The sequence below is a fragment of the Neoarius graeffei genome, chromosome 1, assembly GCF_027579695.1.
Source record: "Neoarius graeffei isolate fNeoGra1 chromosome 1, fNeoGra1.pri, whole genome shotgun sequence".
In the NCBI taxonomy this organism is placed as follows: Eukaryota; Metazoa; Chordata; class Actinopteri; order Siluriformes; family Ariidae; genus Neoarius; species Neoarius graeffei.
This window is the reverse complement of record NC_083569.1, coordinates 94,363,758-94,388,705: the sequence shown is the minus strand read 5'-3', so window position 1 is coordinate 94,388,705 and position 24,948 is coordinate 94,363,758. Positions and strand designations below refer to the sequence as shown.

General features: G+C 39.9%; 1 protein-coding gene across 1 annotated transcript in view; it reads right to left on the bottom strand.

The window, feature by feature from the left end:
• LOC132871587 (butyrophilin subfamily 1 member A1-like) overlaps positions 1–24,948 on the bottom strand; it is a 96,744-nt gene that overhangs the window by 23,206 nt on the left and 48,590 nt on the right. The window contains exons 3-8 of the mRNA XM_060905906.1: positions 24,431–24,781; positions 17,429–17,707; positions 17,078–17,179; positions 14,975–15,001; positions 10,970–11,002; positions 49–72 (exon numbers count right to left, since the gene is read on the bottom strand). Of these exons, the coding sequence (XP_060761889.1) occupies positions 49–72; positions 10,970–11,002; positions 14,975–15,001; positions 17,078–17,179; positions 17,429–17,707; positions 24,431–24,781 (816 nt within the window). The remainder of the gene's footprint in view (positions 1–48; positions 73–10,969; positions 11,003–14,974; positions 15,002–17,077; positions 17,180–17,428; positions 17,708–24,430; positions 24,782–24,948) is intronic.

Below are 24,948 nucleotides of genomic sequence, written 5' to 3'. Positions count from 1 at the left end.
AGACTGTGATTTACCTGTACTGAAGAAAAAAAGTCAAATTGTTCTTACCTGCCAACAACCCTTTTATAAACTCTGAAACAAGAAGCCATATTTTAGATTAATTTATACACATACAAGATTCAACAAAAAATAACTAATATCTGAATAATATTTACATTACAGACAAAAAGTAGAAACACAGTACAAATATTTAAAATACCAAAAACATGTTTGTTTTTTTTTCCATCAGTAGAGTTTCCCTAAAAATAGAGGATGTAAAGAAAGGAGAGAAATATACACATACAGTGGTGCTTGAAAGTTTGTGAACCCTTTAGAATTTTCTATATTTCTGCATAAATGACCTAAAACATCATCAGATTTTCACACAAATCCTAAAAGTAGATAAAGAGAACCCAGTTAAACAAATGAGACAAAAATATTATACTTGCTCATTTATTTATTGAGGAAACTGATCCAATATTACATATCTGTGAGTGACAAAAGTATGTGAACCTTTGCTTCCAGTATCTGGTGTGACCCCCTTGTGCAGCAATGACTGCAATTAATCATTTCCGGTAACTGTTGATCAGTCCTGCACACCGGCTTGGAGGAATTTTAGCCCATTCCTCCGTACAGAACAGCTTCAACTCTGGGATGTTGGTGGGTTTCCTCACATGAACTGCTCGCTTCAGGTCCTTCCACAACATTTCGATTGGATTAAGGTCAGGACTTTGACTTTGCCATTCCAAAACATTAACTTTATTCTTCTTTAACCATTCTTTGGTAGAACAACTTGTGTGCTTAGGTTCATTGTCTTGCTGCATGACCCACCTTCTCTTGAGATTCAGTTCATGGACAGATGTCCTGACATTTTCCTTTAGAATTCGCTGGTATAATTCAGAATTTATTGTTCCATCAATGATGGCAAGCCATCCTGGCTCAGATGCAGCAAAACAGACCCAAACCATGATACTACCACCACCATGTGGCACAGATGGGATAAGGTTCTTATGCTGGAATGCAGAGTTTTCCTTTCTCCAAACATAACGCTTCTCATTTAAACCAAAAAGTTCTATTTTGGTCTCATCCATCCACAAAACATTTTTCCAATAGCCTTCTGGCTTGTCCACGTGATCTTTAGCAAACTGCAGACGAACAGCAATGTTCTTTTTGGAGAGCAGTGGCTTTCTCCTTGCAACCCTGCCATGCACACCATTGTTGTTCAGTGTTCTCCTGATGGTGAACTCATGAACATTTACATTAGCCAATGTGAGAGAGGCCTTCAGTTGCTTAGAAGTTACCCTGGGATCCTTTGTGACCTCGCTGACTATTACACGCCTTGCTCTTGGAGTGATCTTTGTTGGTCGACCACTCCTGGGGAGGGTAACAATGGTCTTGAATTTCCTCCATTTGTACACAATCTGTCTGACTGTGGACTGGTGGAGTCCAAACTCTTTACAGATGCTTTTGTAACCTTTTCCAGCCTTTTCAACAATGCTTTTTCTGAGGTCCTCAGAAATCTCCTTTGTTTGTGCCATGATACACTTCCACAAACATGTGTTGTGAAGATCAGACTTTGATAGATCCCTGTCCTTTAAATAAAACAGGGTGCACACTCACACCTGATTGTCATCCCATTGACTGAAAACACCTGACTCTAATTTCACCTTCAAATTAACTGCTAATCCTAGAGGTTCACATACTTTTGCCACTCACTGATATGTAATATTGGATTATTTTCCTCAATAAATAAATGACCAAGTATAATATTTTTGTCTCATTTGTTTAACTGGGTTCTCTTTATCTACTTTTATGACTTGTGTGAAAATCTGATGTTGTTTTAGGTCATATTTATGCAGAAATATAGAAAATTCGAAAGGGTTCACAAACTTTCAAGCACCACTGTATGCACCTCACCATGCTACTGTATTCAACATACATTCACGTCAACTACTGCACAGAGTTTTATAAATGATCTCCCAGAGTTATTAGATTTGATTGGATCACTGTCAGCCCCCACAGAACTTGATCAGGCAACTGAATGCTTCGAGTCAACGTTCCGCTGTACTTGAGATAATGTAGCTCCACTTAAAAGGAAAATGATTTGAGAGAAAAAATTTTCACCCTGGTTTAATGATGACACTCGCACTTTAAAACAAACCACTTGAAAATTGGAATGTAAATGGCATCAAACAAAATTGGTAGGATTCAAATTAGTGTGGAAGGAGAGCTTCCTGAACTGTGGGTGGTAGAAAAGGGCAACTGGACTTGCTTGAAGATTCTTGAAAACGTTTCACCTCTCGTCCGAAAGATAACAAGGATGATAAAAGGAACAAACGCAAGAACATTGTCATTCCCTACATTTCTGGTCTATCTGAGAAACTCAGGAGGATCTTCTACAAACACAACATTCCGGTACATTTCAGACCCAGTAACACCCTGAAGCAGAAACTGGTCCACCCTAAGGACAGAATACCCAGACACAAACAGGACAACGTAGTGTATGCAATTCAGTGCAGTGATGATTGCACAGATTCGTATATTGGGGAGACAAAACAACCGCTATACAGGTGCTTGGCTCAACACAGGAGAGCCAGCTCCTCAGGCCAGGACTCGGCTGTCTACATTCATCTTAACAACAAAGGACACTCATTTCAGGATTGTAACGTACACATTTTAGCCAGAGAGGATCGTTGGTATGAGCGAGGAGTTAAAGAAGCCATTTTTGTCAACCTGGAGCGGCCATCACTGAACAGAGGTGGGGGTCTGAGACATCATTTATCAACCATCTACAACACGGTCTTGGACACTCTTCCCAGACGGCTGGGTGTGCGCCAGGACCCAGCTGTTTTCGGTGACTCACAGGAGGACAGAGAGAGTCAGATTTCCATTGATCACCCTAACGGGCAATCCTTTGATCACCCTAATGACTCGCCGTTCACACCCAGCCTCCAGTGACCCACACCAACATGATGCCTCAATGACACCTTAGATGAGCTAGTCATCAGAATTCTGATTCTGATCCAGGAGAGGATAAATATCTGATACTCCCTATTAGTCAGACAGAACTGAGGAAGCCTTTCGGACAAGAGGTGAAACGTTTTCAAGAATCTTCAAGCAAGTCCAGTTGCCCTTTTCTACCACCCACAGTTTACTATGACCTGGATGATTGAGAATCTTCACAGACATGAGAGCTTCCTGAAGTACAGAAAAGCTCTTAGTGCTGCGAGATCAACATGTCCCTACTCCCTAATAGAAGATAACAAAAATAATCCTAGATTCCTATTTAATACTGGAGCAAAATTAGCCAGGAAAAAGACAACTATAGACACATGCACACCTGCAATCTGTAGTAGCAACGACTTCATGAATTTTTTTTCGGTGACAAAATTGAAAATATCCGACAAAAAATTCAAACTACTAATTTAAGGCCTGACAATTTAAGTGACCCTGTAGTTAACAATATAACTGTATCAGATCAGCAATTACAGTTGTGGTCAGAAGTTTACCTACAGTGACATGAATGTCATCTTGGATATGAATGTCATGGCAATATCTGGGCTTTCAGTAATTTCTTTGAACTGTTCTTTTTCTGTGGCAGAATGATTGTACAGCATACATCTTTAATTAAAAAAACACTAAAATTTGGGGCACAAGTTTGAATTTTCTTTGGGTTTTCTGAAATCAATAGAAGGTCAAAATTATATATAAAGGGTAAACAATTTACATACGCTCACTTAGATTATTAATTCAGAGGTGCTGAAACTTCCAAAATGTCTCTTATCTTACCAAGGCCAAGGTCTCTTAACTTCCTGTTAGTGATCATGATTGACTACAGCTGGTAGCTTCTCTGTGCCTTCATAAAAAGGGTTTGTTTACAGCACTCATTGGATTGACCAACACACAGTAATATGGGAAAGTCCAAGGAGCTCAGTGCAGATCTGAGAAAGAGGATCGCAGATGTACACAACTCCGGAATGTTTCTTGGAGCCATTTCTCAACAACTGCAAATTCCAAGATCAGTTCAAACAATTGTATCCAAGTTATTTTGAGGTGTAGTCACTTTGCCAAGCCACTTTGCTTCAAGAAAACCCAAACGGTCACCCTCAGCTGAAAGGAAATTGGTTTGGATGATCAGAAACAACCTGGGAACCACCATGGCACAGCCCTGCCATGACCTGGAAGCTGATGGATCACTGTCTACAGTTCAGATCACCATGGACTAACCTTGTCCAATGGACACATTGGACCATTGTGTTCATTGCACAAAGTGGATGGAATAATGAAAAAGGAGGACTACCTCAGAATTCTTCAGCATAAACCATCAGAAACTTGAACACGACTTGGGACTTACAACAGAACATTGAACCCAAACATGCATCAGAGCTGGTTGTGGAGGATAAAGCAGGCTAACATTAAGCTTAAAACAAGTCCTGACTTAAACCCTATTGAAAATATATGGACCATGCTTATAAGTCGAGTCCATACCAAGAAAAAAAAATTTAATTGAACTCTACCAGTTCTACCATGAAGAGTCATGAAATATCCAACCAGAATTCTGCCAGAAGCTTGTTCATAGTAAACAAAAATGTTTGGTCAAGGTGAATCTTGTGAAGGGACATTTTACCCAAATATTAGGGTGTGCTGTATGTATATTTTTGACCCTCTGTTGATTTCAGAAAACCCAAAGAAAATTAAAACTTGTGCACCAAATTCTTGTGTTTTTTCCCCCATTATTAAAAAATGTATGTTGTACATTTTGCCACAGAAAAAGAACAGTTCAAAGAAATTCCTGAAAGCCCAAATATTGCCATGACATTCATGTCCAAGATGACATTCATGTCATTGTATGTAAACTTCTGACTACAACTGTAGAATGTTTTACTCCCTTTATAGAATCTGAACAAATTTCATTAATCTCCACATCAAAATTCTAAACTTGTATACTAGATCCCTTACCTACATGTCTATTCAAACAAATAATACCTGAAGTAATTGAACCGCTTCTAAAAATAATAAATTCTTCTCTTAGTATTGGCTATGTACCCAAATCCTTTAAACTAGCAGTTATCAAACCCCTGATTAAAAAACCTGACCTCAATCCCTGTCAGCTGTCCAATTATCGGCCAATATCAAACCTCCCCTTTATCTCCAAGATCCTAGAAAAAGCTGTCGTACAGCAGTTATGCTCATATTTACATAGGAATAACATCCATGAAATGTATCAGTCAGGATTTAGACCTCATCATAGCACAGAGACGGCTCTGGTTAAAGTAGTAAACGACCTACTGTTGGTGTCTGATCAGAGCTGTGTCTCGCTGCTTGTGTCGCTTGACCTCAGTGCAGCATTTGATACCACTGATCATTCTATTTTCCTGGATAGACTAGAAAACGTTGTGGGAGTTAAGGGAACGACCCTATCCTGGCTCAGCTCTTATTTAACTGATTGCTATCAGTATGTAAATGGTGATTTTTCTAGACATACTGAGGTAAAGTCTGGTGTTCCACAAGGTTCTGTCTTAGGCCCACTGCTTTTTTCTTTATATATGCTACCTCTGGGTGATATTATTCGTAAGCATGGTATTAGTTTCCACTGTTATGCTGATGACACACAGTTGTATGTTTCTGCAAAACCTGATGAGAGACACCAGCTTAATAGAATTGAGGAATGTGTAAAGGACATTAGACACTGGATGCTTATTAACTTCCTTCTGCTTAACTCTGACAAGACTGAAGTACTTGTGCTAGGACCACATACAGCTAGAAGTAAGTTTTCTGATTACACAGTGACTCTGGTTGGCCTTTCTGTTTGTTCATGTGCAGCCATAAAAGACCTCGGGGTGATTATGAGTTTCAAAAGAAAGACTGGGGTCAATATCGATAACATCACCCGGATAGCTTTCTTTCATCTCAGAAATATTGCTGAGAAATTTAATGTCACTACACGGCACAGAAAAACTAGTTCATGCTTTTGTTACCTCTAGGTTGGATTATTGTAATGTCTTATTGTCTGGATGTTCCAACAAGTGCATAAACAAGCTCCAGTTAGTTCAAAATGCAGCAGCAAGAGCCCTTACTAGAACTAGAAAATATGACCACATCACCCCTGTCTTATCCACACTGCATTGGCTCCCAATCAAATTTCGTATTGATTATAAAATACTACTATTGACCTTTAAAGCACTGAATGGTCTCGCTCCACAGTACCTGAGTAAACTTCTGGTCCTCTATGACCCGCCACGCCTACTTAGATTAAAAGGTGCAGGCTATCTGCTGGTACCTCGTATAGTGAAGGCTACATCAGGGGGCAGAGCCTTTTCTTACAAAGCCCCACAGTTATGGAACAGCCTTCCAAGTAGTGTTCGGGAATCAGACACAGTCTCAGTGTTTAAGTCTAGGCTGAAAACATATCTGTTTAGTCAAGCCTTTTGTTAATGGTGTTTATGAGGTAAAGGAGTAGATCTGGAGGGTCCTCAGACATAGTGTTTTGGTAAACTGGGATGTATGGATGCTGTCAGTCCCCACTCGCTTGCTCACTCGAGTTTGTTGACTGTGTAGTGGCTGGCTGCTTTATGTCCCGGGGCTCCCTCATGCCTGCGTTACCTTCTGGCTCTTCCCTTTTAGTTATGCTGTCATAGTTAGTTTTGCTGGAGTCCCTGCTTGTACTCAGTGCAAAATGTATACTGTTTTTACTCATCAGGTGACATTGGGCATACCTAACAACCTGTGTTCTCTCTCCCCCCCCCCAACTCTGTCTGTCCCTCCGATTTACATGTTGATCATGAGATCGAGATGCTGACCTCTTCTGCTCCTCTGACCTGCCTGATCCATCCTGATGCCCTACGTCTGGTTGGAGTCTCACCACATCGCTCCTGTGGAGGACGGCCCAATATGGACAGTTGAAAGTCACACCTGGAGGACGCTCTGGACACTTACAGTAATGCTTTTATTAGGGTGACCAGATTTCCCTAGTTTGAAACCGGGACACTTTTGTGCGCGACCATGCTCGCGCACGCACACCTTTTTTTTTTACGTAAACGTGACACTCAGAGAGGTGCTCTTATCATTTTGCTGAAGCTCACATTTATCAACATTTCACATGAAATAAAACAAACAGGCATTTTGTTATCTAGTAGCATAGTGGTATACAGATCAGTTAAATTATGGTCAGACAACAGATTTTGTAATGGCTGAGAATAGGCCAGGCTATGTCCATAGGCCAAATTTAAACTGATTTATTTCACCTGTTTGTGAGAACACCAAGAAGAATGCATATGCACATGTAGGCTATATCTCTAAAATTGTATGCACTATAGCATGAACTTAAAAAGTAGATATGTGACCTCAACATAGCCTAGGTCAGAATCAACCTTACTAACCATTCCCCACAACTGAATGAATAAAGCAAGATGTGTACAAAAGTGAACACTTTAATGGAAGGTGCAACAAGCTGTTCAACACAGCAATATGGACAAACTGTCTGAATGGTATGTTAAACAGAAACAAAAAAGAGACAAGTGATTTGAGAATATACACTCAAACAAAACAGCAATAAAGGAGGAGAGGGGCGACAGCCCGAGGAAAGCCCCCACAGGAGCGCACAGCATTTGCAACATAGGCTACCCAACTCAGTACAAGAACAAAGCACAGGAACAAAGCTAAGGCGACTGTCAATCCACCCACCCTAAACAAAATGCATTAGCCTACGTATATTTACAAGAAGCGTTTTAACGTGATCCTGTATACTGGCGTTACCACCGTGGGCAACGGAGAAGGAACACTTACAGTGTGTGCAGTCGGCTTCGTGCGCATTGTTCTGCACCTCTCGGAGGAAGGGGTAGGTGCCCTGTAAATCTTTGGAAAAGGTACATTTTCTTTTCAGCATAATTGCTGCGGCATTACTGCTGCTAGACAAAGAACATTCGTGCCAGTTAATGTTTATTTTATTGTTGCATGGCAACACGTTCTGTTGTCTGGAATAATGTGGCTAAATAAACACCCGTGCCACAGGGCCAGGGGGCAGTAACCAGGAAAGTTTGCGATTCCTGTCAATTCATCAAAATAGTAAATGCAGACATTTCTCCGCTAATGATTCCCACGCTGCTCAGTCGCAAACGTCGCGAGTGGCGAAAACCGGGACATATCCGTGTCCCAACAGACTTTTGTCGGGACACACAACCCCAAATCGGGAATGTCCCGGTAAAACCGGGACGTCTGGTCACCCTATTTTATCAGTGTCCCCTGATTTCAAGTCAACACTGTTACTGACACAAACACCCCTGTAAAATAATGGCACATTCCAGCAGTGACATCATTCACAGGAAGTTACATCATTTACAAGAAGAGGATGAACAATCTTTGAAACACAAATAAGTTTCTCTCTTCTATAATGTAAAATTTTATTGTTTTATGAGATTGTTGGGGGTGAGGACATCATACAGCATCATTACTGTTACCAATTTTTTACATATTAATTAAAATTATAATTTTCATATCTTGATGTTTACCATATCTACAAGTAATCTCCTTTCAAACTGTATGACATCTGCTCTTGTGACCTTGAACATTAGCTAGCTAGGGGCAAATTAGCCTAAAATCATCAATCCTGTTACTGTCAGTCCTGTTACTCTCCCCAGAGTAACAGGTTTGACATCTAAGTAACAGGAGTGACATTGATTAGGTTTCACTCTAGTCACACAGTTTTTTAAAAGTTTATTTAGTTAAATTGCTATCATTTTTAAAAAGTTTCATTGTGTATTTTTAAAAATTTCATTCAAGTATCATTGAGATGATGCCCATATTATGCAGTGTGCCTGCTTATGAGCGTTTATTACAGTCTTGGTAACATTTGCTTGTAGTGCTTAATATTTAATGACTTACTGAGGTTGCTGTCTTATTTGCTAGCTAAAGATAATGTAATATTGTTATTTTGATTATTTGTTTATATTTATGCTTCGATACACTTTTACAGATGCTATTAGTATGCCATTAAGTGCAGCAGAAAAGCAAAGGCGCTATCGCGCTCGCCGAGACCAAGATCCCGAGAGAAGGGCCAAGTACCTTGAGTGGGAGAGGAAGAAATGGAAGAGAGACAGAGAACAGGGAAAGAAGAAATCCATACATGAGTGCAGTCAGAGAGAGCAGAGGTTACAGCGGAGAAAATGAAGACAAGCCCAGGCAAAGAGCAGAGCAGCAAAAAAGGCAGTTTCAGTTGCACTCAGTAGTGTAGCAACTCCTCCAGTGAGCCCAGAACAGGCAAATCAAGAAGAAGCTGGTCCTTCAAGGTCAGAACAATAAAAAAATAAGTCACTATAAGCCAGGTGTACATGCAGGTATACATACACACAGATAAAGAGTGTTAGAAGCAGTGCAATTTTGCATGGAAGAATGCATTCAAGAACAGACACAGAACAAGTACATTATATATGTGTATTTCTAAAACTGATAGTTCCGGTCCTTGATTGTGATTGGTTGAATCACGTTCGATGCCGTTGTAAAATCCACGATGGCTCCGACAGCATTTCATTCTATATTGCTGCACCATAGAAATTGTTATCTATGAATAATTCATTGCATTTCTCTGAGCTCCATTTCTTATTAACATTATAGTATGGTTACATTCTGAGTTTTAAATCTCATTTTCCTATGGTGCTACCTCCCTCAATGGCAGGAAAGTTTTCATTTCTAATACTATGTTTGTACAGCTGTTAGTCTCTAAACTGCTACACAATACAGTTGCCATACGTTCTCAGATTTTTATGCATTTACTTTCATTCTACCCTTAAAGTACATGTTTTCAGTTTTGATGTGAAGATGATACACTTTCATATGTGCTGATTGCTATTGCTGTTCTCAGTGTTTCACACATCTTCAATGAGGCATGTAACTTGTGATAAGTGTTAACGGTCTGGTGATGTTGCATGTTCACCATGTTAACCAATTTGGTGGAGTTTTTACCCGACTCAGTGTGAATTTTGATTTGATGGAGTTTTTACCCGACTCAATGTGAATTTTGATACTTCAGAGATTTGTGATGTGTGATCGGTCTTTATGGTCTGGTTTTACTGAAGATCAGTTTCAATTAAAGTAACATTCTTCTAAAACTCTTGTTAATGATGTGTAAATACAATGACACAGAACCTCACCCTCTATCTGTTAAAGAAAATGAAAGCAAATAGCTAAAAGAACTTTGTCTAGAAGTCATGATTCCAACTACAAATCCCTCAAAACATTACATTTCTTAGAATTCAATGTGCTTCACTATTATAAATATTCAAATTCCATGCAAATACTATTTCAAAGATACTGTTACTTATAAAGCATAATAATAACAACAATAATACATACAGTAATGTTTTTAAAAGATACAAATATGTACAATGTGCTGAAGATTGTGTCTCATCATCCCTGTTACTCTTGTCAGTCCTGTTACTTCATAGGTCAGTCCTGTTGCCATTAATTTGATAAAAATGTAAAAATGACAATTAGAAGGGCCAGCCAGGTATTATCATTCCAATTAAGACTGTAAACCATTTTAGAAAATACATTTGATTCAATACCTCTCTCATAAAAATACTTATATATCTTAATTTATATGTGGTCTACTTTTTCAATTTAGACTTTCTTGGTCATTTGAAAGATAAAATATAATATTTAGAATTATATTCATAATCTGCAATAATCCTAGTGAAAAGAGGGACTGATGTGCTGCTCATACACATGTAAAATATTACACAATTCTAATTCTAAATATTTTATATAGTAACCATTTTGTCCAAAACAGGATTGACAGATAAATCGTATCAGGAAGTACATAACATGTCATAAAATGAATAAAATAAATAGCCTGAGATGGCACCATATAATTTATTGTCACTTTAAGATGTCTTCTTTCCATAGGTATTTTAAAAATTGAGAAAAAAGAGATTTTATATTTAAATTTTTCAAAGTTGAAAAGATACCGATTTCGTGGAATGACCCTTATTCTCACCTGCATTTTGCTTCTCCTTTTGAAGCTCTGAGGCTGAAACAGAGAAAATAGTTTTGAGTATTCTGTGTAAATTCTATATAAAAGTATAAATAGATGAAGCAGTGTAATATAGTGATAAAGTAAATGAACAACACATCAGATTACAGTTATGAAATCTAAGTGTCCTCTGATGTTCTATATTTGTTAAATGATGAAGCACACTTCACACAGTGGAACATGATGTTACAGGTCAGTTATGACTACGACAGAAAACAAGTCATTTAATGTATTGTGAGTGATGTGTTTGTGTCTCTGCTCTTCTTACAGAACCCTCGATGGAGTGAAATCAGAGTCAGTAGAAACTCAACCTGAATTTGTAATGCTTGAAAAGAAATGTGTAAATGTGATGATTGAAAACTGAGAGTGTGAATCTTAAGATATTTGAATATATTTGTCCTAAATTAAACCATCTGAAATTCTGACACTGAAAATTTAGCTTACGAAATTCAAGGTTTCAGAAATTCTGGTTTCAAGAATTCAGGTCGTAATAAAATGATGTAGTATAATATCGGGTTCTGCTGACTCTGATTTCACTCCATAAACCTCCTTCCTGTTTGCTTCCTGTTTACTTCCTGTTGTCCAAATCTGGATACATGACCTGAGCTGCACATAATCTGGTAGCATTCATTTCAGTAAACATGAGAAGGAGCTGTAATTTCTGCCCTCTGCTCTGATCTGCACCTTCTCATGAACCTTCACCATGTTAAACTGTGTCTCTAAGTCAGAGGCCCAAACAGTGTAACAACCTCCCAGTTATCTTTGTGATTATGTGATCAGGATAATGTGGTCTGTTCAAGGTTCTGACTACAAAGTTGGATTCTGGCTAAAATGTTTTATTTCTGCTGCTGTTGGAGTTTGTAGGTGTTTCGCTGCTGCACACGCCGTGTATCCTGTATGTAAATGTTTTGCCGAGATAAAAAGTGTCCCGCATTTTACGATTCCAGAGACTGCCAATGCAAGTGAGCAACAATATCACGTGACCACTGTGGGGTGTGTCCGACCTACTTTTAACCAAAACAAGTCAGTGTGGGCAAACATGGCGGACTCGACTCTCCCTCCAGCTAAAAGCCAGCGGAAGAGAAAAGGAAAGTCTGCCTAGTGAGTGCATCTGCAAGATAAGATGACATCATTTTTCTGGACAGATAACTAAATTATTCTAGCTAGTGCTTAGCTATCTTAGCCTTAGAATGAGTGGGCTCGACTCCATGGTAGCGAGTATGGAGTTATACACCTAATGTTTTGGTCTTCCAGAGAAAGAAATGAGGAAAACAGTAACAGAGAAAAGAGAGATTCCTCTTTTGTTTCACGGATCTATAGGCTGCTTGCATCCGACATCACATCCGCCTCATTAGATATGCAAGACATGAAGTGGTGGTCAGTGAAGCTCACTGTTTACAAAGCGTTACTATCACTGGGGCACCTTGCGAGCCGTTAAAATGCCTGACACTCGCATTGTTTTGGGCTGCTCGAATCAAACAAACCATGCAACTGATAAATTTCTTCTGGGTTCCCCGTGAAGTGATAAAGGGTGAAAGAGCAAAGGATTTTATCAAAAGACAATGAGAGAGGCGGCTCTTTAATGTTTCATTGCAATCGATGGGAACAGAGTCGAAGAACGCTCCAGTTTGCAGTGATCACTTTGGGAAAGGTTGGTAAATTCCTCTGATTTATTTTGTTTGGATTCGTAAATGACTCTTCTCACCATTTTCTGTTATTTCTTGGTGTTCTGAAGTTGAGGAGATGCTTCAGTCCTCAGGTGTGTTTTTGGTTACTGTTTGATCGTGATCTCCATATTGTAAACTAATACATATGTTTTCACTTTATTTATCAGGATGTCCTCACAATCTTGACAATATGCAGCATTTATTTATTCTCATTGCACTTTCTCTGTTTTAATAAAAAAAATGTATTGTTTGCTGGAAGAGAAGAGCAGGGAGGATTGAGAATCAAGTGGCTGTGGTTTGTTTACACCCCATACTAAAACTTGTAGCGTCCTAGCAACCATCGCAAAGATGGGTACAAAAAGCCACAAAATTCCTCCTTACCCGGGCATAAATGATACAGGATTTATACTGTAGTGTCCTGATCCCCAGATCCTTAACCCAACAACATATAAAAAGTTGTTCTCCTCCATGCTCTTCCAGGTTTTCATCTGTTTGTCTGTGTAGAACGATGTCTGCAGCACCAGGGTGTTTGAGATGTTGGGGAACTCAATGGATGGATAATTTTCCAACTCAGAGGAAAAATCCTTCTTTACTAACGAGTTAGGATCTATCCCATTGCAAAGAGCAACTTTCTGAAGGTATCTTGACCGTGTATTGGCCTCTAAATTGCAAAAATAATCAGACGGTTTCACTCGCTCTTTACAAAATGGCAGCCAAATTGGTTTGTCTGACCACCACTTCATTCACCCCGAAGTAAACTCACAAGCAAAAGTCACGTGACTGACATTCGCGAATAGCTTCTATTCAACCACAAATTACATCCCTGTGACTCAAAACTCTCTGAGGTCGATGTAGACTCAGTCAGTGCGTTTACATGCACATCCAAATAGAGCTACTGTCGGTAATCGAGCAAAGGGTCCCAGCAGGGGTGCCAGAGAAATCCAATCCTACGTGCACACAAGGAAATCGAGCTATTGTGTGAGGTACATTGTGCACCCGAGCCACAGGTGGCGCTACACGCCCCATCGTGTTGGTACACTTCCAGTTGTCGTCATGAAGAAGAGCTATTCAAGAGTATAAACAAAATTATCAGTTCCGTGTTCACAAGAAGAGTGTTTGTAGTTTGTATGTACGAACAGAAGTGTTCCTAATAAAATGGGCAATAAGTTGAAGTTGCTCTGTAATGGTGAACATATTAACTGTTAGCCTGCTAACATGCTAATAACTTACCAACTCATTGGAAATGGGTGCGTACATGCCCAGACACAAGTGTTCCTAATAAAGTGGCGGCTAAGGTGAAGTGTCATGCCGACCGAGGCTGTTGTGTTTCCCGCTTGTGGTCTCGTCACTCGTCACTTCCGGAAGGGGCAGTGCTGAAGTAAGCAGCTCGACTACGTAGCTCGATAGGGTTCACATGCACTAAGTAGCTCGGCTACAATCGCATAATCTAGGTCGCGCAGCTCGATTACGAGAAATCCAGTTCGGTTCAATTTCAGCCGAGCTAAGGTATTTCCATGCCATTTAGAACTTTGATTTCAGTTGAGGGCGGCACGGTGGTGTAGTGGTTAGCGCTGTCGCCTCACAGCAAGAAGGTTCTGGGTTCGAGCCCCGTGGCCGGTGAGGGCCTTTCTGTGTGGAGTTTGCATGTTCTCCCCGTGTCTGCGTGGGTTTCCTCCGGGTGCTCCGGTTTCCCCCACAGTCCAAAGACATGCAGGTTAGGTTAACTGGTGACTCTAAATTGACCGTAGGTGTGAATGTGAGTGTGAATGGTTGTCTGTGTCTATGTGTCAGCCCTGTGATGACCTGGCGACTTGTCCAGGGTGTACCCCGCCTTTCACCCATAGTCAGCTGGGATAGGCTCCAGCTTGCCTGCGACCCTGTAGAAGGATAAAGCGGCTAGAGATAATGAGATGAGATGAGATTTCAGTTGAGCTACGGCAGAAATTCAGTTTTCTCTATGTGCATGTAAACGCACTGAGTGTTTTCTGTGTGATCTTGGTGTGACGCAGTTCCATAGTTATGCTAATTAGTTAAAGCTCCTCACATTCGGCTGTTTCCGTGGGGCCGTACTGTTTACCTCAAGAAGTAGGAAAATGGTCCCAAAATGGAGGAAAGTGACTCTTAGCGCATCAGAATGATCACATCTCATCCACGTGATCTTGTTCTCGCAAGACACAGGAAAATGCCATGCACGATTAAAAAAAACCCTGAAAATTTCAGATGACTTTGCAGTCAGCACCTTTAAGTTTCCTTCAATTAATTAATCAGTGTGATTTTAAAAAGACAAAAAGCTCATTCTTACCTGCTTTTTGCTTCTGCTTTTGAAGCTCTGAGGAGAAAACAGGTCCATTATTTTAACAAACAAAGAAACAAACATTAGTCAATTAATTCCAGAGTAAATAATATCATATACCGTGAGTGATCTGAAGCCTTGCTGAAATTCTCTGTGAATTCAGCTGTGGATTTACTGATAAATCATCTGTTCTCCTGTTTTGTGTTTATCCATCAGTTTATGGTTTTTGAAGATCATATTCTCTTCAAATTCTGTTTTCTGGATTTCTCTGTCTGCAGCTCTTTAATAAGTCTGCAGTACTGTGTCTATAATGCAGTCAGCCACAGAAGCACTGGGCAGCACCACTGTGACTGCTGTGCTGAGAAACTTCAGAGCTGCCCACTGTGGCAGTGGCTCGGCGATGTGGAGGATCAGCAGCAGTAGCATGCAGTGCTGACAGACACAGCAACATGCTCTCGACTCTCAGTTCTTCCAGCTCCTGATTACTGCTCCCCAGTGTTGAATTATCACTTTCAGAGTTTATTTGTGACCAATTGGACATATATAAACACTCTGGGTGTTAATTCAACACTGGGGATTTTGCTGAATGTAAGCTGAAGTTCACTAGTACACTCGTATATTAGCTCATGGACAAACAGTGTGTGTTTGGTGACCCCTGTATATTTTTTTTTAAATCACTGCAGCCACTTTTGGTTGGAGATATATATATATACACACACACACACACACACAGAGTATATTTGATATACACACACACACACCTTATCGGGGTTCCTGGCCTGCCTATATAGAAACTTGAGTTTGGCGTTGGCCTTGCGTATAACATTTTCAGCTATATGGTTACCACTAAGAGACTGGTCTAAATCAATGCCTGAGTATTTAACACAGGATTTACTGGTAATTTTTTGACCATTACATGTGATGTCCAGAGATTCGTTACTATTAAGTCTATGTTTGGAGCCAAAAAGTACTGTATGGATTCTGTCTTGCCAAGGTGCAGAGACAACTTGTTGAGCCTGTGATCTGTGAGATAATTAAGAAGTTGTACAGATACAGCTTTTTCCAAAACTTTACTTACAATACTGAGGATTGAGACCAGACGATAGTTGCCAGCTTCAGTTTTGCTATGTTTCTTACAGATCGGGGAAATTTTAGCAGACTTAAATGTCAGAAGGGATCTTACCAGTAGAAAGGGACAGATTTAGAAGATGAGTGGAGAGGTTATGAACTCAGCTCCATCTTTTAAAAGATGTGTGGGAATCTGATCCAGTCCAGTTATTCGGATTTAGATTGAGGAGAGTCTTTTGGATGAATTCCTCAGAGATTGGTTCAAATGAGAACTGAGAGCCAGAGAGACGCACCTGTTCATAGCACTTATACACATGATTAGGGCCATATTTTCCACATCCGGATGGTAACTGCAGTTGCAGAGGTGATGCAGTGGTTGAAAAGAAGTTACTGAATTTCTCTGCTACCTTGGTCTTATCAAAACAGATCTGGTCATCAATGTTTAAACGAATAATCTGAGAGTTTGACTTTACCTTAGAAGTGCCAAGTTTTTTTTTTTTAAATTCACCAAAGTTCAGTTAAAGTTAAACAACACTGATGACATTTTAAATTAAGAGCTTTTGTTTTAACTTCAAACTTTAAGGTATAACTACATAACTTTTTCAAGTGAAATGTGCTGTAAACCTCCTTGTCCTTTTACTTTTCACTTTTGCAGAAAGGGTTTGTGGTAATTGAAGTGAATAGATAAAGAAATAGAGGTGAGAGTTTGAGACAGGACTGAATTAAATCATCCTCTTCACAGAGAGCACGGCCAACTGGACTCCTGTGGACTGCTGACTAAAGCACAGGTTCTTTATCCTGGTCCTGGAGAACCCACTGTCCGACACATATTAGTGTTCTCTGTGCTCTAACACACCTGATCCAGACGATCAGCTCATTAACAGCTCTTCCTGAGTTAAAGTGAGTGTGTTAGAGCAGGAAAAGCACTGAAATGTGTAGGACAGGGGCTTCTCCGGGACCAGGGCTGGGAATCTGTGGACTAAAGCTCCGGGATAAACTGATTGAAGCTGGAGACATTACGATGGAAAATGACTGAAATATTACCTTTCTTGTAACAGATAACTGCAGTTACTATCGATCCGACAGCAATAAGACATGCTGAAACTGAAACACCGACAACCCACCTCCAAGCATCAAAGACTTTACCTAAAATGAGAGCAAGAATAGAGATATTTTTAAGAAACCGTGCAAGAATTTGTGAAGAATTTGATAACTACTAAACACACACTTACTGACAGAATTGTAACAAAATATCCAATGGATATACAGGAATAAAAATAATGCAAAAATCGTGTGTTCATCATGCTCATGCTTCATCTTTAATCACCTCATCTGTGATGATGAAAGTAGAATCTTACAGTATAAATATAAGAGCTTTTAATCATAGACACTTACGATTAATGATGACCTCTGTCTCCATCATGTGATGTTCTTGTAGAAGTCTGCAATAATATCTGTTGGAGTCGCTATAATCATAAACAGTGGTGCGGCTTTTCACACTGAAGCCCTCAGTGTCTCTGTGTGTCTGTGTATCTTCAGCAGGCAGAGCGGCTCCTTCTCTGTCCAGCCACACAACCACAGGTTCAGCTTTCCAGCCTCTGGACTCACACACTAGATTAATCCCTCCTGAGTGATCATAACTCTCCATCATGATCACTGGGTGGCTTCCCTGAGCTACAGGCAATCAACAAAGTATTGCTTTAAATATATTGAAATCATGTTCAACTGCTAACCCCCATAGAGGTGATTATTTTATGCTCATTTTCAGTTTAAAGACTGTTCTTAACATGGTCAAAGAGAATACTATGAAATGTGACACTAAATATAAAACTTTACTAATTTCACGAATTTCCTCATCAAAATCACCAACTTGCGTACCAGATCCCATACCTACATGTTTTTCAAACCGATAATACCAGGAGCAGTCAAACCTCTTCTAAAAATAATCTGTTCTTCCTTCAGCACTGGCTATGGACTTAAATCCTTTCAACTAGCAGTTATCAAACCCCGGATTTAAAATCCTGACTCAACCCCTGTCTGCTGTTCAACTATATATCAAACCTCTCAGTTATCTCCAAGATCCTAGAAAAGGCTGTGACACAGCAGTTATGCTCACAGGAATAAAATTCATGAAACGTATCAGTCAGGATTTAGACCTCATTATGAGGTCTAAGTAATGAGACACTAGTTAAAGTGGTAACTAGAAAATGTTGTTCAGGAAATGGCCCTCTCCTGGCTCAGGTCCTATTTGACTGATTGTTATCAGTTTGTAGATGTAAATGGAAACTTCTCTACACATACTAAGGTAAAATGTGATCTTCCACAAGGTTCTGTTTTAGGCCCAGACTTTTATTATGAAATTATTCATAAACATGGTATTAGTTTCCACTGTTATGCTGATGACACACAGGAAACTACACATGGGAAACTAATACCAAGTTTAACCAGAGCCAGATGAGAGACCCAGTGTTTTTTTCCCCAGAAAAAAATTAAAGCCCTAAATTCTGGCATGATAAAACACAGACAATTTAGCGCCAACAGCGCGAAGCGAAACTAGGGGGGCATGCCCCCCCCCCCAAATTTTTTAAAAACAGATGCTCTCAGGTGCATTTTCAGGGTCTCTGAGAGGTTTTAGATCCATGATTATAGGATAGATTTTACCAGTGTTTCAATGATTACTGACCTAAATAGTATTAAATGTATACACATTTGAAATTTCACCTTAAAGTTCAACATGCAAGTTAAACTGTTTTGTTATAGATTACTTAGGTATACGATAGATTTGAAAATCTACGGGGATCCCTTGCACTTAATTATCTATGATCAAGTAGTGTCGTAACAAAAATGTGCATGAAAATATGAACAGCGGTTTGCTCCATCTTATGCAATCCAATGAAGAGAATCGATCATCATGACCTCCTGTTGATCACAAAGGGATCTGAACCTCAGAACTGCCACCTTAAAATAAGTTGCTGTATTACTATAACTAATGATTTAGAATATTTCTGATGCAATTACCGTAATATATGTATACTGTAACTAAGATACACTGAAAAGAAAAGTAAGGCAACTGCATATTATAAAGTTTAAATTTTGGCACTTTATTAAATGGACTAGATTAAGATTAAAACAAGTTTAAAGGAAAAGAAAACTTAATTCATATATTTAAGTTTGCAGAAAGATTATGTATTTATAAAAACATTCATGAAGAGATTATGTTTATAAGTGTCAAATGTAGCATAATTTCGAATAATAATGATCAGCATATTTGGCAGTGTGATGTCACTGTGAGCCTTTAACAAAAGAATAATCCGGAGCCTTCTTTTGTTAAATGGATCCCAGTGACATCACACTGCCAAAAATGCTTATGATGATTGTTTGAAATGATGCTATATTTGACACATTTGGACAACTTCACTTCATGAGAGTGTTTATAAGTACATAATCTTTCTGCAAACCCAAATTAATGAATTAAGTTTTCTACTCCTTTAAAGCAGATTAATTCTCCTTGGCTTTTGCTTGGCCTAATGTTGGGCGACCCTCTCATAGTCCATCTCGCTGTCATCCATGCTGATGTGGATCAAATTGTCCAGCGAGTCTTCTCCTAGCTTATTAAAGTCAGTCGGCTTTGTTCGTCTGGTGGGGAACAACATCGGCAGCCAATGAGATCGCTTATAATGAATTGGAAACTTCCGGGATGTCTGACGTTTTCTTTTGATATTTTTATTGGACGGTTTGAACACGTGATCTTGACGTAGCCAACAGATTACAGTTTGTTTACATCATACCACGCGGACATACTTTGACAGAATCAACACAAACATTGGGAAAAAAGACCGCTTGTTTAACACAAATATCAATCAGTATGTAAATGGATCTGTTATTTGCTCTCCTATGTATCGAGTTACTTGTGGGTAGGAAATTTTAACGTATCGGTATAAATCTAAGCGTATCGGATTTTAACTAAAGCGACTAAGCGTTATCGGTAGGCAGAGCAAGCGTATCGGGCCCGATACGCTAAAACGCTTTGGGGAAAACCATGGAGACCACAGCTTAATGAGGTTGAGGAATATGTAAAGGACATTAGACACTGGATGCTTATTAACTTCCCCGTACTTAAATCTGACAAGATAGAAGTCGCTGTTCTAGAACCACATGCAGCTAGAAGTACGCTTTCTGATTACATCATAACTCTGGATGGCCTTTCTGTTTCATCATGTGCAGCAGTAAAAGACCTTGTTGTGATTATTGACTCCAGACTCTCATTTGAAGCTCATGTAGATAATATTCCAAGGATAGCCTTCTTTCATCTCAGAAATATTGCTAAGATAATAAATACAATGTCCCTACATGATGCAGAAACACTAGTTCATGCTTTTGTTACCTTTAGATTGGATTATAGTAAAGCCTTACTGTCTGGATGTTCCAGTAGGTGCATAAACAAGGTCCAGTCAGTACAGAATGCAGCAGTGAGAGTCTTTACGAGACATGACCAAATCACCCCTGTCTTATCCACACTGCACTGTCTCTCAATCAAATTTCTCAGTGATTATCAAATACTACTCTTGACCTACAAAGAACTAAACAGTCGTGCACCACAGTACCTGAGCTACTTCTGGTCTTTTATGTTCTGCCATAACTACTTCAATCAAAAGGTGCAGGATATTTGTTGCTGCCTCAAATCATGAAGGCTTCAGCAGGGGGAAGAGGCTCTATATACAAAATCCCCACATTTATGGAAAAGCCTTCCAATGAGTGTTCAGGACCCAGACACAGTCTCTGTTTTGAAGTCTATGCTAAAAACATTTGTTTAGTCAAGTGTTTTGTTAATAGGTATTTATTAGGAGCAGATCTGGCAGGTTCATGGGCATCAAGTGTTTTGGTAAACTGGGATGGGATTTTGGTAAACTTTGGCTGCTGTCAACTTAATATACTCCTTCTTTTGGACCTTAGCTGTGCTTTGGCATTGTTCGTCATGAATTGCTTCTGTCTTATCTCTTTGCTTTTGGTATTTCTGGTTCTGCCTTTTCCTGGTTAAAATGCTTGTTGGTAAAATCCTGGTTAATTATCTGCTGTCATGGTTTGAATTTTCATTGCTATGCAGATTTACATCAGCTGTAGGCCTTCTACATCTGCCCTGCCCCCTCCCTTTCTGAACGCATCCATGACCTAAAGCTTTTAAAACTTAATACTGGTAAAACTGATTATCTTCTGATTGGTTCCAAATCAGTAACCTTCTCCAACAGTAGTCTTAATCTGGTCATTGATAGCACTGTCATTAAACCTTCACCCCACTGTACATAACCTTGGTGTTATCTTTGATTATGCCCTCTCTTTTGAAAAATATATAAAGTCCCTGTCTAAAATGGCCTTTTTTCCACCTTCACAACATTGCACGTCTCTGTCCTGCACTTAGCACCAAGGATGCTGAAACACTCATCCGTGCTTTTAATGCACAGTAATGTAGTTGTGGTAATGCTCTGTTCATTGGTCTTCCAGCTAAATCCATTGCTCGGCTTCAATATACAGGTAGTCGTCGACTTACGACCTATGCAACTTACGACCGATCAACTTTATGACCGTCTGGTTATGACTGGCAAGTGTTTCCCAGCTGAGCGTACGACAGTTTCCACCCCAGCTCCCGGCAGCGCCCAGCATCCAGCCTCTCACCGCGTACGACAGTTTCCGCCCCAGCTCCTGGTTTATGAAACGAGCAAATCCGCCCACCAGCCCGAGCGCTGCAACAGCTGATGATGACGTAGATGACCCACAGCCAAGCACCAGTGATGTCAGCAGTCACTAAGTTTTGTATTTTGCTATGTTTTACATTTGCATTTTGGTATGTTTCAAACTAAAATGTGTTTTCTATTTTTCACACCTGTATTTCATATTTTTTTGTTTTGCACATATTAAACGAATTGCACTGTACACAGTGTAGTATGCAGTGTTTGACTTAAACCAAATAATGAGCCACGGTAATGAAATAAGAAAATGTTGATAAAATAAGATTTTAAGATGATTACAATATCATTACACATCACGGCAGCATGGTGGTGTAGTGGTTAGCGCTGTCGCCTCACAGCAAGAAGGTCCGGGTTTGAGCCCTGTGGCCGGCGAGGGCCTTTCTGTGTGGAGTTTGCATGTTCTCCCCGTGTCCGCGTGGGTTTCCTCCGGGTGCTCCGGTTTCCCCCACAGTCCAAAGACATGCAGGTTAGGTTAACTGGTGACTCTAAATTGACCGTAGGTGTGAATGTGAGTGTGAATGGTTGTCTGTGTCTATGTGTCAGCCCTGTGATGACCTGGCGACTTATCCAGGGTGTACCCCGCCTTTCGCCCATAGTCAGCTGGGATAGGCTCCAGCTTGCCTGCGACCCTGTAGAACAGGATAAAGCGGCTACAGATGATGAGATGAATATATTTATGTTCATTTAACATAGGCCGACTTATGACCAGATCGGTTTACGACTGGTCAGTCATAACCAAACGCAGTCGTAAGTCGACGACTACCTGTATTTAAAACTCTGCAGCCAGAATACACACACACACACACACTAAACACTTGGACACTTAGCCCACATCACCCCATCCTCCAGAAGCTCCACTGGCTCTTCTATCTCACATTCAGTACAAAATTCTTCTGTTTACATTTAAATACTCCCTGGCCATGCTCATCAATATCTTATGGAATTATTTCAACCCGACTCTCCCCTTCACAGTCTCAGGTCTTCATCTTCTGGTCTGTTGTCTGTCCCCACATTTAAATTATCCACCATGGGTTCCAGGGCATTTAGGGTTGCAGCCCCCAAGCTGTGGAATTCTCTCCCTCAGTGTCTTTGGGATTGTACATCTCTTCCCAAATCTTCTCTCTTCTCTCTCTGCTGTTCCTCCTCTCCTGAGCACTAACTGTTCTATCTTTTTCAATGCTTCGAACAAATCTGTTATCTTTATGCTCATGTAAATTGTCATTTTGTGTTTTCCTTTCCTGTGTCTCCTATCTGTGTTTTCTTTTGGTTGATTTGTTTCTCTTTCTGTCGTGTCATTACTCTGTAAAGCATCCTTAGATGGGTGAAAGGTGCTATATCAATTAAACTGGTCGTTGTTGACTTTTAACCTGCTGATAGAGAATTACTCTCTGTTTAGACAGTACCACAACTCATTCATTTAAACAAACTTGCACATCCTGATGAGGTGCTGCCTGTTTAGACAGTGAAGGAGCTTCCTGGCATGTAAATTGAACATTTAAGATTTTATAGGAGGCTCAAGCATCTGGACATTTTCATGGACTTAAATGATCAGTCTTTGAGTGCTCAGAGCTTCACGCAATTCACTGCTTTTCCTGTTCTGTAGATACACGTTCCACAATCTGGGTCACAATCTGGGCCTAATAAAACTTCTGAGTATGAAATCAGTCTAAAGAATTCTGAGAGAGATTACATTTTGGTTCATTTCTTTAAAAGAAGTGATTAAGATTCTTAATTCCTGATTGTGCTCAAATTCATGAGAGTTCAAGAAAAGTTCTAATGAGTCAGAAGTTGATAAAACAGCTGTAGTCAGACACAAAGCATGTATTTTTAGGAAAGGTTTCAAACGGCCAAAATGATCATGAGATAATTAAATGAAAATTGTCAAATTTTTGTGATGGAACTGATTTCTTCATCTTAAAAACAGAGAAGATGCAACACAGAGCTGGAGTGATGATTTCGACACATCAGGAGAGAATAAATAGAGAGCACCGTGTCCAGCACGACCATCTGCAAGGACTTGAAGAGGGAAAGGAACAATACTGTCATCACTAAGAAAGCAGAGCAGGGGGTGTACTTTCTCCCCCAGCTGAGGAAGCAGGAATATTGAGAAAGTCGTCATAGGCTACTCTTTGATATTGAGATGTACCTCAGTGTATTCTCTGTCAATATTCCTTCTTCCTGTGGCCTGGTTGCTTTACTGTTTGCGAGGCCTGGGACCAAATGACGTGTGTGATGCATTTCCCTCCAGTTAAAAAGACAGACAGTGCGTTCTGACAATCAACGACGATCCTTATCAATAACAAGTCCCTACAATTTCTGAGAGAAGTTAATGTTGTTGTATTTTTGATTTTGCTGTTGTGTTTTGTTATTTGCCGTTGTGATTACCGATTTCTCATTGTGTTTTTTGATTTGTTGTTTTGATTCTTTATTTGTTGCTGTGATTTGCCCTTCAGGGCCACTGTGGTAAATGTGCACTGTAGGATCACTATAAACTGACAACAAATTCCTTGTACATTCAGGCTTGGACCCGTCCTGCATGTTTTAGTGTTTCCCCTTCAGCTAATTAACAGCCCTTCCTGAGTTAAATCAGGTGAGTTAGAACAGCAAAAACACATTTCACTGCATAAAGCTTCAGTGCAGAAATGGATCTTACCCTCGACAGTGATGTGAACAGTGATGTCATCATACCAGGATTTGTCCTGAATGAGACACTTATATCTTCCTTCATCAGAGATTCGGAGAGGTGAGAGTCTGAGTGAAGCGTTGCCTTTCTGTAGCTCCTCTTTAAATAGTGATGCTCTTCCTCTGTAGGGCTGAGCCTGCTCTTCATTTCTGTCTTCATGATCCTGATAGAGATGCACTAATGAAGCTCTTTCCTCTAGTCTCATCCATTCCACTGTCATGTCCACAGCGCTGGTGCTGGGTTTGAGAAAACAGGGCAGAACCAGATCTTCACCAGCTACAGCAACAAGAGGAGCTTCTGGACCAACCACCTGGAATCTCTCTGTGTTAAAAAAAAAAAAAAACAACAACAGTATATCAGTATGTAGCACCTGCGATATGCAATGTGCTCAGGACCAGTGTGTAGGTTCGATAAGAGCAGTAATTAAGTATGTAATAAAGAGACCACAGACCGTGAGATAAGTTTTAACTGCCGGCGTACTTTTATCG